Below are 17,326 nucleotides of genomic sequence, written 5' to 3' on the forward strand. Positions count from 1 at the left end.
TTTTTTCAGGGTCCCTGGGTGCCTGCATGGCGCTAACCAGGCTGCTCTTTGCCTGCCCAGTTTCCAGGGGCTTCCCACCTCGCGGTGCTGCGCGGGTTGCAGTCTCCCCACCCCTCGTGGTGCATTTGGGGAGCTGTAGTCTCCACGTGAACCTCTGTGCAGTGCATTGTGGGGGCTGTAGTCTCCACGCGCTCCTCTGTGCAGTGCATTGTGGGGGCTGTAGTCTCCACGCGCACCCCCTTCCGCGGTGCATGGTGGGGGCTGTAGTTTCCCCGCCCGGGCAGGCTGTACTCCGTTCCCCAGCGCGTGGCGCAGCCCCGGGCCGGGCTCCGCGTGACTCTGCAGCCCGGTCCGTGAGCTCGGAGCCCGCCGCGCCTTGTCCCCAGGCTGGGCGGGGGCCGGAGCTCGGGTGAGGAGCCCCGCTGCAGCCCAGGTACGGCGCGGAGGGGTGGCCCGGCCGGGGGGCTTTGCCCCGGGCTCGCCGCGATGTCATGGTCCCGCCGGCTGCAGCCCAGGCAGGTGCGCGGTGCCGAGCCAGCCTTGCCCGGACAGAGCGGTGCGGGGCGTGGAGGGACAGTGTGTGCGGGTGAAGCGCGCACTCCGCGGTCCGGAAATGCGGGAGTTCAGCTCCCGGCGCAGCGGGGAGAGCCCGGGGCCACGCGGTGCAGCTGCGCGGGCGCCAGGGGAGTCGGGGGGCGCTGGGGTCAGAGCAGCGAGGGATCTGGCGTAGCTGTTTCATGCGGAGCTATACTGAACTCCTTGCTAACCCCGAAATCTAGTGGCACTGGATGAGCGCACTCTGCGGAGCTGCCCTGGTTGCGTTTTCTGCAGTTCTTTTTTGGCTGTGTATTGGCACGTTTTTATATATAACTTTCAATAAAACACCATCACAAAAGTTCCCTCCAAAATCCCTGGTAAATCTGAATTCCAAAAGTGTCTGTTTTGGAAAATTGTGAGTGAGGGAAAGCGGGGATTTTTAAAGGAAACGCTTTTGCCAGGGTTATTGCTTTTGGCAACTGATATAATGAGAAGAAATAGTTACTGAGATGGACTGAGAACCCTCTGTGTTTAAAATGTGCTTCTCTGCAAAAATCAATAATCTTCTTCAGTCCAGATTTCCTTCCAGTGTTTGTTGTTGCAGTTGTTTTAAAAAAAAACCTCAAACAAAATGCCTTCCTTTTATGTTCCAAGATCCTTACCATTTCTCTTTTTGGTTTTGGATGCATTTTAGCAATTCCGCGGATGAGCCCCATATGCTGGAGAACATCCCTGTACACTGATTTTAGTATTGCACGTTTCTGACCCTTGCCACTGTTTTATCCCTGTTTCCATTTCTACATTTCCCACTTGGCAACCATTGGCTTGTTTCCAGTGTCTGCACTGGAGCAGATGTCAGTTTGATTAATCGAGGACAGTTCCTTAACTGTGTACCCACATTATGGAGCTCAGCAAAGCTCTGGGAGTGGGATTTTACTTGGCACAAGCATCAGTTTTGGAATTGTTACAATTTAGGCCTAGTCAATTTGCCAGAGCTCTTTCTGGGTTCAGTCCTGCAATTATTTATGCACAAGAATGAGGAGTCCTTGTGGCACCTTAGAGACTAAGGGCTTGCCTGCATAGGCAATTAACAGAGCTCCAACGTTCTCACTCGGGTGTGAAAAAACACACCCCATAGCACAGCAAGTTGCAGCGCCGTAAAGCGCCAGTGTAAACGGTGCCCCAGCGCTGGGAGCCGTGCCCCTCGTTGAAGTGGCTTTTTAAAGAGCGCTGGAAGAGTAATCCCTCTCTTAATAGTCACCCCTTCTTGTCAACTGCTGAGAATAGGCCACTTCCACCTAATTGAACAGGCCCGTAAGCACTGCCCCGCCACTTGGTAAAGTAACTCCCATCTTTTCATGTGCTGTAATATATATACTGCTTACTGTATTTTTCACTCCATGTATCTGATGAAGTGGGTTTTAGCCCGTGAAAGCTTATGCCCAGATAAATTTGTAACTCTCTAAGGCAGGGGCAGGCAAACTTTTTGGCCTGAGGGCTGCATTGGGTTTAGGAATTTTTTTATGGCGGGCCAGTTAAGGGAGGAGGTCATGGCCTAGTCCCCCCCGGGACCTCAGCCCCATCCACCTCCCGCCACTCCTGTGCCCCTGACTGCCCTCCGCCGGCCCATCCAACCCCCTCTCTAATTCCTGACAGCCCCCTCCCTCCCGGGACCACTGCCCCATCCAACACCCCTTCTCCCTGTTCCCTGACTGCCCCCCCACACACAACCCCGCCCTTCCTGACTGCCCCCTGGGGATCCCTATTCCATCCAACCACCCCTTCTCCCAGTCCCCTGACTGCCTCTGGAACCCCTGCCCCCCCATCCAACCCCTCCTCTCATTCGTGACTGGCCCCCCAGGACCCCTGTCCCCATTCAACCCCCTGTTCCCTGCCCTATGACTGCCCCAACCCCTATCCACACTCCTGCCCCTTGACCTCCACCTTCGATCTCCCCTGCCCTCTATCCAACCTCCCCGCTCCCTATCTGGGCCCGGCTGGAGACCGCAGTGGGTTGAGGTTCTTGTGTGTGGCAGCCACGATGGGAATCCCGTCGGGGTAACAGCCTCCTGGCTAGAGCAGGTGCTGCTGTCACCCTAGTGTAGCTGTCCCGTGTGGGAAGGGCAATGAACTGTGCTGGCACGAACCACCTGCATTCGCCCTGGGGCCAGGGCCGCCCAGAGGATTCAGGGGCCTGGAGCAAAGCGGGAGAGCTGTGGCACTTGTACTCACCCAGCGGCGGTCCGGGTCTTCAGCGGCATTTCGGTAGCAGGGGGCCCTTCAGTTGCTCTGCGTCTTCGGCAGCACTGAAGGGCCCCAGCCGCCAAAATGCTGCTGAAGACCCAGACCGCTGGTGGGCCAGGGCTTGGGGGCCTCTGTGGGGCCCAGGGCCTGAGGCAAATTGCACCACTTGTCCCCCCCTCCCACCAGGCTGCCCTGCCTGGGTCTGCATTCAGCCTGGGGCTATCCCAGGGTCCCTGTGTCAGTTAGAGTCCTCTGTAACCGAATTAGCTATGCTGACACCGAGTTTGCATGCAGAACTGCTGATTAGGAATCCGGGTGAGCTAAACAGTAATAAGCCACTCCAAAACTGAAATGAGCAGCCCCTGGGTATTGGCACTGGTTTCATTTAATCCAGCTGCTGCCACGTGCTGTGTCGGCAAGGCCTGAGAAACTAAGGCCTGGTCAATGCTAAAAGGTTAGATCCACAGAGCCACGTCGATCAGGTGTCTGAAACAGCCACACCCCGAGTGCCTTAGCCATGCAGACCTAGCCCTCCGTGGGCGTGCAGTTCAGTTGATGGAAGCATTAGGGTGACCAGATGTCCCGATTTTCTAGGGACAGTCCTGATTTTTGGGTGTTTTTCTTATATAAGCTCCTATTACCCCCCAAGCCCTGTCCCGATTTTTCACACATGCTGTCTGGTCACCCTAGGAAGCATTCTTCCATCACTCTGGTTGCTGTTGCTTGGGGAGGTGGAGAAACCTCTTCCATTGTTGTAGTCAGCATCTGTGCTACAAAGTTACAGCCAGCAGCTTACCTGGGCACCACAGTTATGCCACTGTAGTGTAGACATAGTTGAGACACTTCGTTTCCATGCGTGGTTGCTAGACTGTACAGCCAAGCATACCGGTCCTTCCTCCCACTCTCGCATCTGCCTGCCCCTCACCCATCCAAAGGCAAGTACCCCAAAGTCAAGAATTGCCACATTACGGTTCTTGTAGCACCTAGCTCAGTGACTCTGTGATATCTATATTAAGGCCTAGATGAGGGATTAGCAGACACCTTGCCAGTGTGCCATGTGCAAGAGTCATGCTGCTGTGGGAACCTTCAATCTGACTTGCTTTGTTTTTGTTCTCTTGGGCACTAACCTTGTTTCCCGTGAACAGTCTGCACTGGGTTGCATCTTGGAAGTTCTTCAGGGACTGGGGATCAGGGAAAGGAATCCTTCCCTGCAGACTACTGGAGACTGGACCAGTATTTGCCAGAGGCAGAGAACAGGAGGAATGGAGAGGCACCAGCACCCAAAGCCCACATGATGGCAGGGAAATGATTACATGAGAGATACCCAGCTGATCCTAGAAAGTGACCTGCACCCACACGCTGCAGAGGAAAGCACCCATCCACCTGCCACCCCCAAGGCCACTGTCAAATCTAACCTGGGCAAAAATTCCTTCCCAGCCGCACCTATGGCAGTCAATTAGACCTTGAGCATGGGAGCAAGAACCAGCCAGCCACATGCTCGAGAGAGTGAATGCTCAGGGCCACCTCAGAGCCCTGGCCCATTCTGTCCAGTGTCCCATCTCCAGCCATGGCCATCCCTGGTGCTGCAGAGGAAAGAGAGGGGAAAAAAGACAAATGGGATACTTGCGGGTGGGGAAGAAATCCTGACCTTGCCAGTAACTCACTGAAGCCCTGAAGTATGAGATTTTAGGAACATCAGATGTTAGCCAGAAGGGACCCCCTGGGCTGCTGAGCCCTTCACCCTGCCACTTCACGCACCCCTGTCATACAGTCGCACTCATATATTTGTCCGCCTCTCTCTCAGAACTAATTACCTTGTTTGCCCCCACAGTTCCTGTTGGGAGGCTGTTCAGAACCACTCCACTCTCCTGACTAGAAACCTTCTCTTCATTTCCAGCCTGGATTTGTTCCTGGCCACTCTGTCCCTGTTTGTTTTTGTGCCCCAGTATCCATTAGCTTAAATAGCTCTTCACCCTCCCTGGTGCTGCTCTTCGTTCATACACCAGAGGGTGACCCTATCCGCTCTCAGCGGTTTGCAAACTGTGGGTCAGGACCCCAAAGTGGGTCGTGACTCCATTTTAATGGGGTCGTCAGGGTTGTCATTAGACTTACTGGGGCCAAAGCCAAAGCCCTCGGGTTTCAGCCCTGGGTGGCGAAGCTCAGGTTACAGGTCCCCTGCCTGGGGCTGAATCCCTTGGGCTTCGGCTTTGGCTCTCCACCCAAGGCAGTGGGACTCTGGCAGGCTCAGGCTTCAGTCCCCCCTCCTGGGGTCATGTCATCATTTTTGTTGTCAGAAGGGGGTCAAAATGCAATGAAGTTTGAGAACCGCTGTGCTAGGCTAAAGGAGCCAAGTTCCTCCAGTCTCCTGTCAGAAAGAAGGGCCGGATGGTGTTGGTTGTGTCAACAGCTGTATAGTGAACAGTGCTGTATTAGAACACAAGATGCTGGACACACTTAGTGAAAGAATAAATGGTGAATAAAAGTGTCTCAGACCAAAGCCTCAGTGGGAGAGCCCTGAATGTGCCTGTAGGTTTCCGCTGGTCCCTTGATTTGCTCTGTCAGCTCTGCACAAGAGGCTCTGGTATCCAGCCGCTTACACAGCCTGCAGTTTTGCTTACACAAGTGGTGCAGTGGACTTTGGCCAGATTATCCACGTGTATAAGCATGTGCAGGATGGGGGCCTTTAGACATAATCTGCAAATGTGATGATTTAAGAAATGCCAGCTGCCTCCCCTTGGCTTCCTTGTCTTTGTTCTTCAGGTTTCTGACCTGAACGTTCCTGGCTGAGCCTGTGGCACAGCCAGGAAACTGGCCGCACTCCTCGTTTGCATCTCAGCGAGCCTCATGGTGCACAAACTTCTGCACGTAACTGCAAGCTTCCCACTTTGGCTCAAACTGCTCTAGTGTTGTTGCTTGGGATGTTTGCCCTTGTGGGCAGTGACGGTCTGGGGTCTGAGCATTACCTATCCCTGTTAGAGATGGTTCTCCAAGGACAGAGCTGTGGTGTGTGGGCTGGGGAAGCTTGTGCTGCCCCTGTTATGTGGACTCCAGTCACCCAGGCTCTTTGCTGCTGGGCTCGGGAACTGTCAGCCCAGCACCTTCCACCTGCATGACATGCACTGAAATGGCTGGTCTGCATCAGTTAACTCACCTCCACGTGTCTAATCCATGAAAGAGCAGTGACTCACCCTCTCTGTCTGTGGAGGTGGTTCTGCTGTGGGTCAGTTGGTAATTAAGGGTCTTCTACACCGCAAAGTGCACCCTTGAACTGAAGATACAGCTTTAAACTGGTGCCAAAGGCTGCTGGGGGGTACCTTGATTTCAGTTTAAACCAGGTGTACTTCAGTTTAGCTTAAGTCAGTTTGGAACAGGTTTAAGATAAATTGAAATCAGCCACCCTTGAACTGAAGGCAGAGAGTCCACTGAAAAACTCATGTAAGTTATATCAGTGCCACTTCTGCCATTGTGGCTGTTCTGAAAGGAGTAACCTACGCTAAACAACAGGCCAGTATCCGTACTGAGAGTCAGTGAAAGATAGTACTAAAAACAGAGCATGAGATTTACAAAATACCAGACAACAGGAACAAAGCTGTATGGAAATATGGAGGCAGCCCCCCCCGCTGTTATCTGAGTCATGCACAAGCCTGATCCACTTACATCTAATAAATGATAGCAGCAGGTCTAAACCCCAGGAAAAGGCCTTGAGATAACAGCAAAACATTCCTCCTAACCTGTAGCAGGACAGGCCAGCTTCTCAGTGGGAAGGACGGTGGTTTTTCATTGTCATGGAATGTTTTTGCAGCTTTCTTGAGCTCACAGACGGCCAAGAGTGGCCTTGCCCAAATGTCAGGCTTTGATCCCGAGTGTTTGTGTGTGTGCTGGGGGCAGACAGAGGGAAGTAGTTGTCACCACCCCATGAGAATGACTATGCTGGGTCAGATCAATGGTCCATGTAGCCCAGTATCCTGTCTTCAGACACTGGCCAATGCCAGGTGCTTCAGAGGGAGTGAACAGAACAGGTAATCATCAAATGATCCATCCCGTCATCCACTCCCAGCTTCTGGCAAATAGGCTAGGGACACCCAGAGCATGGGGTTGCATCCATGACCATCTTGTCTAATAGCCAGTGACCTTATCTAGTTGTTTTTTTAACTTTGTTATAGTTTTAACCTTCACAATATCCCCCTGGTAACCAGTTCCACAGGTTGACTGTGTGTTGTGTGAAGAAATACTTCCTTTTGTTTATTTTAAGCCTGCTGCCTATTACTTTCATTGAGTGACCCCAAGTTCTTGTATTATGTCAAGGAATAAATAACTCTCCTTATTCAATTTCTTCACACTGTCCTTGATTTTATAGACCTCTATCATATACCCCCCCCTTGGTCATCTCTTTTCCTAGCTGGACAGCCCCAGCTAATTTAGACCCAATTGTTGTATATGTAGAGTTTGGATTATGTTTTCCAAAGTGCATTACTTTTCATTTATCAGCATTTAATTTCATCTGCCATTTTTTGCCCAGTCATCCAGTTTTGAAAGATCCCTTTGTAACTCTTCACAGTCTGTTTTGGACTTAACTGTCCTGAGTAATTTTGTATCACTTGCAAACTTTGCTACCTCACTGTTTAACCCAGTGGTCCCCAAACTTTTTGGCTGGCGGGCACCAGCCGAAGGACCACTGCGGTAGTGGAGCACCCGCTGAAATGCCACTGAATTTCAGCGGCATTTCGGTGGCAACACCTCTCGATGACGTCGCTTGCCGTCGATGGCAAGCGGCATCATCGAGAGGCGTCCCCACTGAAATTCGGGAGCTACACCTCTTGATGTCACTTGTCGATGGCAAGCGTCATCAGTGAGAGGCGTCCCTGCTGAAATTTGGGGGCGATGCCTCTCGATGACATCACTTGTCATCGACAAGCATCGTCATCGAGAGGTGTCCCCGTCGAAATGCCGCTGCGACATTTTGGCGGGTGCTCTCCTGGGGTCCAGGACACGGGCGCCTTAAGATGCCCCCACGGGCACCATGGCGCCTGCGGGCACCGCGTTGGGGACCCCGGTTTAACCCCTTTTCCAGATTATTTATGAATATGTTGAACTGCACTGGTCCCAGTAGAGGCCCCTGAAGGACACCACTATTTACCTCTCTCCATTCTGAAATGGATAGCGTACGTGAACTTTCAGAAAATCTTTGACAAGGTCCCTCACCAAAAGTTCTTAAGCAAAATAAGCAGTCATGGAATAAGAGGGTAGGTCCTCTCATGGATCTGTAACTGGTTAAAAGACAGGAAACAAAGAGTAGATCCATGAGAGGACCTGCCCTCTTATTCCATGACTGCTTACTTTGCTTAAGATATTTTGGTGAGAGACCTTGTCAAAGATTTTCTGAGTACGCTATATTCACTGGATCACCTTGTCTACATGTTTGTTGACCCCTCAAAGAATGCTAATAGGTTAGTGAGGCATGATTTCCCTTTAAAAAACTATGTTGACTCTTTCCCAACAAATCATGTTAATCTGTGTGTGATAATTCTGTTCTCTACTATAGTTTCAACTAATTTTCCTGGTACTGAAGTTAGGCTTACCAGTCTTAATTGCCAGCATCACCTCTGCAGCCTTTTAAAAAAATTGGCGTCATATTTGGTTCCATTTTGGGGGGGGGAGGATAGCTCAGTGGTTTGAGCATTGGCCTGCTAAACCCAGGGTTGTGAGTTCAATCCTTGAGGGGGCCATTTAGGGATCTGAGACAAAAATCTGTCTGGGGATTGGCCCTGCTTTGAGCAGGGAGTTGGACTAGATGACCTCCGAAGTTCCTTCCAACCCTGATATTCTATGATTAGCTATCATTCAGTCATCTGGTAAAGAAGCTGATTTAAATGATAGGTTACAGACTACAGTTAGTAGTTGTGCAATTTCACATTTGAGTTCCTTCAGAACTCTTGGGTGCATACCATCTGGTCCTGGAGACTTAGTACCATTTAATTTATCAATTTGTTCCAATTTGCTCCTTTACTGACATCTAAATCTGGGACAGTTCCTCAGATTTGTCATGTAAAAAGAATGGGTCAGGTGTGGGAATCTCCCTAACATCCTCTGCAATGAAGACTGATACGAAGTATTCATTTAGCATCTCTGCAATGGCCTTGTCTTCCAAGAGTTCTCGGTACCACCGCTGTCCAGTGGCCCCCTGATTATTTGACAGGCTTCTGACATAATTAAAAAAAATTACTGTTAGTTTTTCGGTCTTTTGCTAGTTGCTCTTCAAATCCTTTTTTTGCCATCCTAATTGCACTTTAACTTTAGTTTATGCTTCTATTTTTCTCAGTAGGATTTAACTTCCAATTTTGAAAGGATTCCTTTTTCCCTCAGCCTGTTTCTTCTACTTTGTTGTTTAGCCATGGTGGCACTTATTTGGTCCTTTTACTGTGTTTTTTAATTTGGGGCATACATTTAATTTGAGCCTCTATTATGGTATTTTTATATAAATCCATGGTACGCCCACATCTCGAATACTGTGTACAAATGTGGTTTCACCTCAAAAAAGATATTCTAGCACTAGAAAAGGTTCAGAAAAGGGCAACTAAAATGATTAGGGGTTTGGAGAGAGTCCCGTACGAGGAAATATTAAAGAGGCTAGGCCTCTTCAGTTTGGAAAAGAGGAGACTAAGGGGGGATATGATAGAGGTATATAAAATCATGAGTGATGTTGAGAAAGTGGATAAGGAAAAGTAATTTACTTATTCCCATAATACAAGAACTAGGAGTCACCAAATGAAATTAATAGGCAGCAGGTTTAAAACAAAAAGAAGGAAGTTCTTCTTCACAAAGCGCACAATCAACTTGTGGAACTCCTTACCTGAGGAGGTTGTGAAGGCTGGGACTATAACAATGTTTAAAAGGGAACTGGATAAATTCATGGTGGCTAAGTCCATAAATGGCTATTAGCCAGGAAGGGTAAAAATGGTGTCCCTAGTCTCTGTTCATCAGAGGATGGAGATGGATGACAGGAGAGAGATCACTTGATCATTGCTTGTTAGGTTCACTCCCTGTGGGGCAGCTGGCATTGGCCACTGTCGGTAGACAGATATTGGGCTAGATGGACCTTTGGTCTGACCCAGTACGGCCGTTCTTATGTTCTTATAAAAGTTTCCATGCAGCTTGGAGGCATTTTACTTTTGTGGCTGTACCTTTTAATGTCCATGTCCATTTAACTAATTTTCTCTTTCTGAAGTTTAATGCCACTGTGGTATTACCCCTCCCCCAAAGGATATTTAATTTAATTATATTATGGTCACTGTTACTGAGGGGTTCTCTTGGATCAGATCCTGTGCTCCACTTAGGACTAAATCAAGAATTGCCTCTCCTCTTGTGGGTTCCAGGACTAGCTGCTCCAAGAACCAGTCATTTAAGATGTCTAGAGACTTTATCTCTGCCCCCAACCCCCATCCTGAGGTGACATAAGTATATATGGAGATATACCTCTCTCATAGAACTGGAAGGGACCCCGAAAGGGAATCAAGTTCAGCCCCCTGCCTTCACTAGCAGGACCAAGTACTGATTTTGCCCCAGATCCATTAGTGGCCCCGCGCTGCTTCCCGCAGTCCCCATTGGTCTGAGACGGTGAACTGCAGCCAGTGGAAACCGCGATCGGCCAAACCTGCGGACGCGGCAGGTAAACAAACCGGTCCGGCCCGCCCGGACGCTTACCCAGGCGGGCCGTGGGCCAAAGGTTGCTGATCCCTGGTGTATACATGTGGGGGTGAGGTGGAGAGAAGATCGTTAAAGGGGAAACGTAAAAGGGTTTAAAAGGGAACTGGATAAATTCATAGAGGTAAAGTCCATAAATGGCTATTAGCCAGGATGGTTAAGGAATGGTGTCCCTAGCCTCTGTTTGTCAGAGGATGGAGATGGATGGCAAGAGAGAGAGCACTTGATCATTGCCTGTTAGCTTCACTCCCTCTGGGGCACCTGGCATTGGCCACTGTCGGTGGACAGATACTGGGCTAGATGGACCTTTGGTCTGACCCGGTATGGCCGTACTTATGTTCTAACTAGCTCTTTGCAAATTTGTCTAATGTCCCTACAGCCAGTATGTTACATGGGCAGCTACACTGTGCATGCACACATTAACGTTTAACTTGGATTCACAATCTATGCTAATGTGAGTCAGATCCCTATAGCATAGGTGCTGGAACTAGGGTTGCTGGAGGTTCTGCAGCACCCCCTGACTTGAAGTGGTTTCCATTATATCCAGGGTTTACAGTGTGGTTCAATGACTCTCAGCACCCCACGATAAAAATTGTTCCAACATCCCTGCCCAATAGTTACTGTATATGCACAACTCCTTATCTGCTGTATTCACTAGGAACACTTACTCTTGAGTCAGTGTAATTCTTTTTTACTCTCTGTGGAATTAGCTATCTCACTGCAATGCATGTGAGGCCACTGGTTTAATAGTCTGTATTTTGAATGGGCCTAAAGAGAAAACAAGTAAGTTTTTAAAGAACAGGCCTGTAAAACTTAACAGTGATGTCACTAGCAGGAAATTATAGAAACGGCGCTACTAACATACAGGCTATTTAATAGAGAATGGTAACCATCCTACAGCATTCTATAGTGGGGCTCTGATTCTCTGTTAAATTCGGTGAAACAGTCACTGCAACATTTCCATCCCTCTGGCAGAAGCCCCTTTGCCTCCCCTGGAATTCAGCAGCTGAGAGAGACAAACCAATCTGCCTGGCTTTTCGGTGGAACTGGTGGTATTAGCTAAAGAGTGAGGCAAAGGAACAAACAAACCCCTATAAACTAGACTTACTGAGGTTTGTGATTTATTTTCTTAAACATCCCCTGAGAACACGCATCTATTTGTGCTGCCCGTGTCTTCAAAGCTTCTTTGTTTTTGCAACTTTGCAGCTAGAAAAAACATATACTAGAGAGAAAGTTCATGATGTTTGTTTGTAATTATTTTGCAGAGGAATTTGACTTGTTGCCAAACTCTGCTATATCCACAGAAATTCCAGCAGCACCGAGATCCGTGTGGGAAATTCTCTACAGCAGGGAGACAGAGAGACTGGCCTGAAGGTGCCTCAGCTTGTTTGACGGCCACCTGGAAAAAGGTCCTTTCCCTCTGATGCACCAGAGAGGGACAACGGCAGAGCCATGTCTGTTGTGGATGATGGCTCTCTAAAGCACCCCCCTGAGTCTCCAGTGGACCAGCGCTGGAAGTTCCTCGTCTTCTACCTCTGTTTTTACGGCTTCATGACCCAGATCAGACCTGGGGAGAGCTTCATCACCCCCTACTTGCTGGGAGCTGACAAGAACTTCACCACAGTAGAGGTGAGTTTGCAGTGTGCTTCTCCGCCTCCTGCACCATGCAGCTGCCATGCACCTGGCTCTGGAGAGCAGCAGTCTGCAACATGCGCTCCTTTTCAGCGTCTCCTTAAGGGCATTAGGCTCCCGTAAACACTGCTCCGATGGGACTGCCACAGGGGTCACTGAAGTGATTCTCTCTGGCGGATGGGAGAGCAGTAAGTGCTGAGATGAAGCAATGGGTGGGAGGGGACAACAGCTACCTGCTAGTGACGCAAATCTGTCTGTGAGGTGGGACTGCACCGGACTGGAGTGAGAGGTACATCCGTCCGGGACAGGTGTGCTCTCTTTACCAGCAATTCAGAGCCCTCTCCCACCTGGTAGGCCAGTGGCTGACCCTTACATCTGTTTGTGTAGTGTGCACAATTCCTTGTGTTTTTCACACAACCAGACAGTACTCTTCTCAAGCAGCAAGAGTGGCCCAGCGCATCCGCAGGGGTGTTGGGAGTTCTGTGCGCTTGGCCCGGTGGGTTACGGCTTTACTCTTACATGGATTGCAAGCTGCTGCCCGTTTGCACATGGCTCAAGACACCCGAAGGCCGATGGCACCTCGGGGCGAGGTAGGGTGACCAGATGACAGAGGTGAAATATAGAGACGTGGGGATGGGGGGCGGGGGGAAAGGGGGCGAGGCGAGCAAAACAAAAAACAAAAAAAACCCCAAGCCAGTAGCAGAGCAAAACAAAAAAATAAAAAAAAATGCTGGAGTGCAGGAAAAATTGGTGGGGGCTAAGAACCCACCAGCAGCTCCACCCCCCCCACCCCCCCCGCACCAGCTTACCTCCACTCCGTCTCCACCTCCTCCCTTTGGGGAGGGAGGGAGCAGCACACAGAGCTCCCCCCCTTCCCCCCGCCAGAGGGGCCTGCCAGGGGGCCAAGTGAGTCCCTAGCCTTACCTGGAGCAGCTCCCAGGAAGCATCCAGCAGGCAGGTCCCGTCCCTCTGTCTCCTGAGGTCGCGTGGGTCGGGTCAGGTCGAGGGGGGCAGGGGAAGGGGGCCTCTCTGCTGGCTGCTGGCGCCTGCAAGCCCCACCCCTGCAGCCGAGATCTCCTCGCTGCCTCTGTGCGTGCCTGGGGAATGGGCTGCAGCACTCTGCAGACTCCTGCCGGCTGGCGGGCGGGAGCCAGTTCAGCTGTGCTGCCCCAGGGCCTAGGAAGAAGAGGTGAGCGGTGCCGGCAGCACCGGCTTGCGTCCTCCACCAGACAGTCCCCCAATATCGGGACAAAGTGCGCCCTGACCCATGTAAGGTCGGGACGCGGGACAAGTCCCCTAAAATCGGGACTGTCCCAATAAAATCGGGACATCTGGTCACCCTAGGGCAAGGGGTCCGTCTGGGAGGCTGTCAGTGAAAAGGGGGCTCCGCACCAGTGTTATCCAGTGGTGTGAGGGGACACTGCCTGCACATGCATATGCTACATTAGAGTGTGGAGACAACACCGGTGCCATGTTCTTCACGTGAGGCATTCTCAGCCCCTTTGTAAGAACCGTTCCCCCTGGGTGCTCGGTGTGTCTCACTGAGCCATGGAAAGGCCACAGGAGGTGCACTTTGTGCCTGTGCCCACAAACTGAGCTCGCCCCATGGCCACCCGCATATGGGGGCTGAGTGAAACTGAGCTGGTTTTTAAATGTGAGAGCTGGGCCAAGGGTAGCCCAAGCTAAGACTCTACTCCCTGTAAAATCCTCTGCGTTTAGCGGAGATGTTTGAGACCCCCATGTCCTGATGGATCTGTGTGATGGATCCTGCTTCCCACGCTGTCCCGCTGCCCTCCTCATCCCTGAGTCCAGAACTGTTAGTTCCTGCCCAGCCAATGGAAATGAGAAACCCTTCAGACTGTGCATGGTCAGAGATGGCGAAGTGCAGCGAGACACAGCCCTGAGTTACTCTGGCTCTCTGACATGCAGGAGAGAGGAGACTGCTGCGCCGGGTTTCTGGGGGGGGGCTCTGAGTTGCTGTAGTTCTGCGGGGCCAGCCGGGATACTGCCCTGACTTGGGGCAGTCTGAGGTGTATGTTTCACACATGGCTTGTCAGGGGAGGGAGAGGCTGTAACATCTTCTCTGTGATCAGCCAAAAAGGGCTCCTCAGTGCTGCCCAGTGCTACCGCGAGAGATCAGCCTCAGGCCTTGTGCTCCGGGATCCGAGGTAGAGCCTGGCGGGAGTGAGGGAGGAGCCAGGTAGAGAGGGCACAGAGAGGGGTGGCTGGGGAGACAGCGATGGGCTGTGATGCAGGAAGCACTGGTGATGGCCTGGCATGGCTCCCCCTTGCTGCCCATGTTCTCATCTGCATCTGGCCAGTGCAGAGAAGTCAGTTGGGAGCCGTGGGTACAGAGGAGGCTACTGTCAATAGCAGGGAAGGGCGTGTTCTTTACATCCTGCTTTATCCCATTGGTTCTACTGGGCCCACAGATCCCTCACCCCCTAGCATGACCAGATGTCCCAATTTTATAGGGACAGTTCTGTTTTTTGGTCTTTTTCTTGTATAGGCTCCTGTTACCCCCACACCCCCGTCCCCATTTTTCACATTGCTGTCTGGTCATCCTACCACGCCCCCACCCAGTGGGGATGGTCTGTGTGCTGGATATGGGCACTCCCAGGCTGTTGGGGGAGCAGCAGTACCTCAGGCTAGGGGCTGACATGAGTTCCAGCTCCTTTCGATCCAGCTAGCCCAAGTGTCATCCCTGGTGCCAGCGTGATCCCTCTGTGGGGTGTTGGGGGGGTTTGGTTTCCTCACTCCTCAACCTAGTTTCCTTCTTTGATAGGGTTACAGGGCTAGTGGGTTGGGGGGGAGCAATAGACGTGACATGTTGTGATTTCCGTCAGACTTTGGATACATTCCCACATGACCATCTCATAGACAAACTAGGGAAATGGGGTCTAGATGAACTTCCTGTAAGGCAAGTATCAGAGGGGTAGCTGTGTTAGTCTGGGTCTGTAAAAGCAGCAAAAAGTCCTGTTGCACTTTTTAGAGACTAACAGAAGTTTTGGATGGTCTGACAAAGTGGGTATTCACCCATGAAAGCTCATGCTCCAAAACTGGTGTTAGTCTGTGAGGTGCCACAGCACTCTTTGCTGCTTGTCAGGCAAGTGTAGAACTGGCTGAAAGACTGTACTGACAGATAGTTTTCAATGGTTCACTGACAAACTGGCAGGATATATTTAGTGGGGTCTCCTGGAGGAGAGTCCTGCATACAGTAATAGTCCATATTTTCATTAATGACTTGTCTAATGCAGTGGAGAGTATAAAGTGTGCAGATGACACCAAGCTGGGAAGGGTTGCGAGCAGTTTGGCCGACAGGATTAGGATTCAAAATGACATTGACAAAGTAGAGAATTGGTCTGAAATCAACAAGATGAAATTCAGCAAAGACGAATGCAAAGTACTTCACTCGGGAAGCAAAAATCAAATGTATAACTCTGAAGTGGGGAAGAACAGGCTAGGGGTAAGTTTCCTAAAAAGGATCAGGCAGGGGGTGTTAGTGTGTCACAAACTGAATGTGAGTCAATAACATGATGTGGTTGTGAATAAGGCTAATATCATTGTAGGGTGTGTTAACTGGAATGTTGGATGTAAGATGTTGGAGGCGATTGTTCTGCTCTGCTTAGCACTGGTGAGGTCTTAGCTGGAGAACTGTGTTTAATTCTTAGATTCATGGAGTCTAAGCCAGAAGGGACCATTGTGATCATCCAGTCTGTCATCCTGTACAGCACAGGCCAGAGACATGCTCCCAAAGTCATTTCTTAGAGCAGATCTTTGAGAAAAACATCCAACCTTGATTTAAAAATTGTCAGTGATGGAGAATCCACCACGACCTCTGGTAGATTGTTCTAACGATTAATTACTGTCACCATTAAAAATGTGCACCCTATTTCCAGTCTGAATTTGTCTAGCTTCAGCCTCCAACCATTGGATCATGTTAGACCTTTCACTGCTAGAGTGAAGAGCCCATTATTAAATATTTGTTCCCCATGTAGGTGTTTATAGACTGTGATCAAATATCCCTTAATTTTCTTTTTGTTAAGTGAATAGGTTGTGCTCCTTGAGTGTATAAGGCAGGTTTTCTAATCCTTTCATCATTCTCATGGCTCTTCTCTGACCCCTCTCCACTTTATCAACATCCTTTTTGAATTGTGGGCACTAGAACTGGGCACAGGATTCCGGAAGCAGTTGCACCAGTGCCAAATACAGAGGTAAAATAACCTCTCTGCTCCTACTGGAGATTTCCCTGTTTTTACATCCCAGGATCACATTAACTCTTTTGGCCCAGTGGGAAATCATGTTCAGCTGATTATCCACCATGACCTCTAAATCTATTTCAGAGTCGCTGCTTCCCAGGATAGAGTCCCCCATCCTGTAAGTCTGGCCCACATTCTTTGTTCCTAGTTAATTTACATTTAGCCAAATTTAAATGCTTATTGTTTGCTTGCGCCCAGTGTACCAAGTGATCTAGACCTCTCTCAATCAGTGTCCTCTTCTTTAGTTACCACTCCTCCATAAACTTTTATCAGTGATGATTTTGTGGTTTTGTCCTAGTCATTGATAAAGATGTAACATAGTGTAGGGTCAAGAACTGATCCCTACAGGATCTCATAGGAAACAGACCTGGTCAATGCCAATTCTCCTTTCAGGGTAACATTTTGAGACTTATCAGTTAGCCAGTTTTTCATCTATTCCATGTGTGCCATGTTCATTTTATATTGAGCTATATTTTTAATCAGAATGTCACGTGGTTCTAAGTAAAACACTTTACAAAAGTCTAAGTATATTATATCAACATTATTACCTTTATCAATGAAACTTATAATCTCATTTGGAAAAAGACATCGTTAGTTAGACAGGATCTGTTTTCTATAAACACATGTCGATTTGTATTAATTACATTATCCTCCTTTAGATGAGTATTAATCGAATCCCATATTAGCAGCTCCATTATCTTGCCTGGCCTCGATGTCAGGCTGACAACCCTATAATTACTCAGGTCATCCCACTGATCCTTCTTAAAAATGGGCACAACATTATCTTTCTTCCAATTTTCTCTGTGCTTCAGGACTTATTGAAAATCAACATTAATGATTCAGCAAGCGTCTCAGCCAGCTCTTCAAAACCTCTCAGTTGCAGGTTATCTGGGCCTGCTAATTTAAAAGTATCTAACTTTTAAGCTTCTGTTTAACATTCTCCAGAGATACTA

General features: G+C 49.7%; 1 protein-coding gene across 2 annotated transcripts in view; it reads left to right on the top strand.

Moving 5' to 3' along the window:
- Nucleotides 1–287: 287 nt before the first annotated feature.
- SLC19A1 (solute carrier family 19 member 1) overlaps nt 288–17,326 on the top strand; it is a 37,710-nt gene continuing 20,671 nt past the window's right edge. The window contains exons 1-3 of one of the 2 annotated variants that reach the window (XM_030580066.1): nt 288–433; nt 11,458–11,594; nt 11,787–12,111. In XM_030580066.1, the coding sequence (XP_030435926.1) occupies nt 11,935–12,111 (177 nt within the window). In that variant the 5' untranslated portion in view covers nt 288–433; nt 11,458–11,594; nt 11,787–11,934. The remainder of the gene's footprint in view (nt 434–11,457; nt 11,595–11,786; nt 12,112–17,326) is intronic. The other variant, XM_030580065.1, reaches the window with a different exon arrangement.

Source organism: Gopherus evgoodei, chromosome 11 (assembly GCF_007399415.2).
Source record: "Gopherus evgoodei ecotype Sinaloan lineage chromosome 11, rGopEvg1_v1.p, whole genome shotgun sequence".
Taxonomy (NCBI): Eukaryota; Metazoa; Chordata; order Testudines; family Testudinidae; genus Gopherus; species Gopherus evgoodei.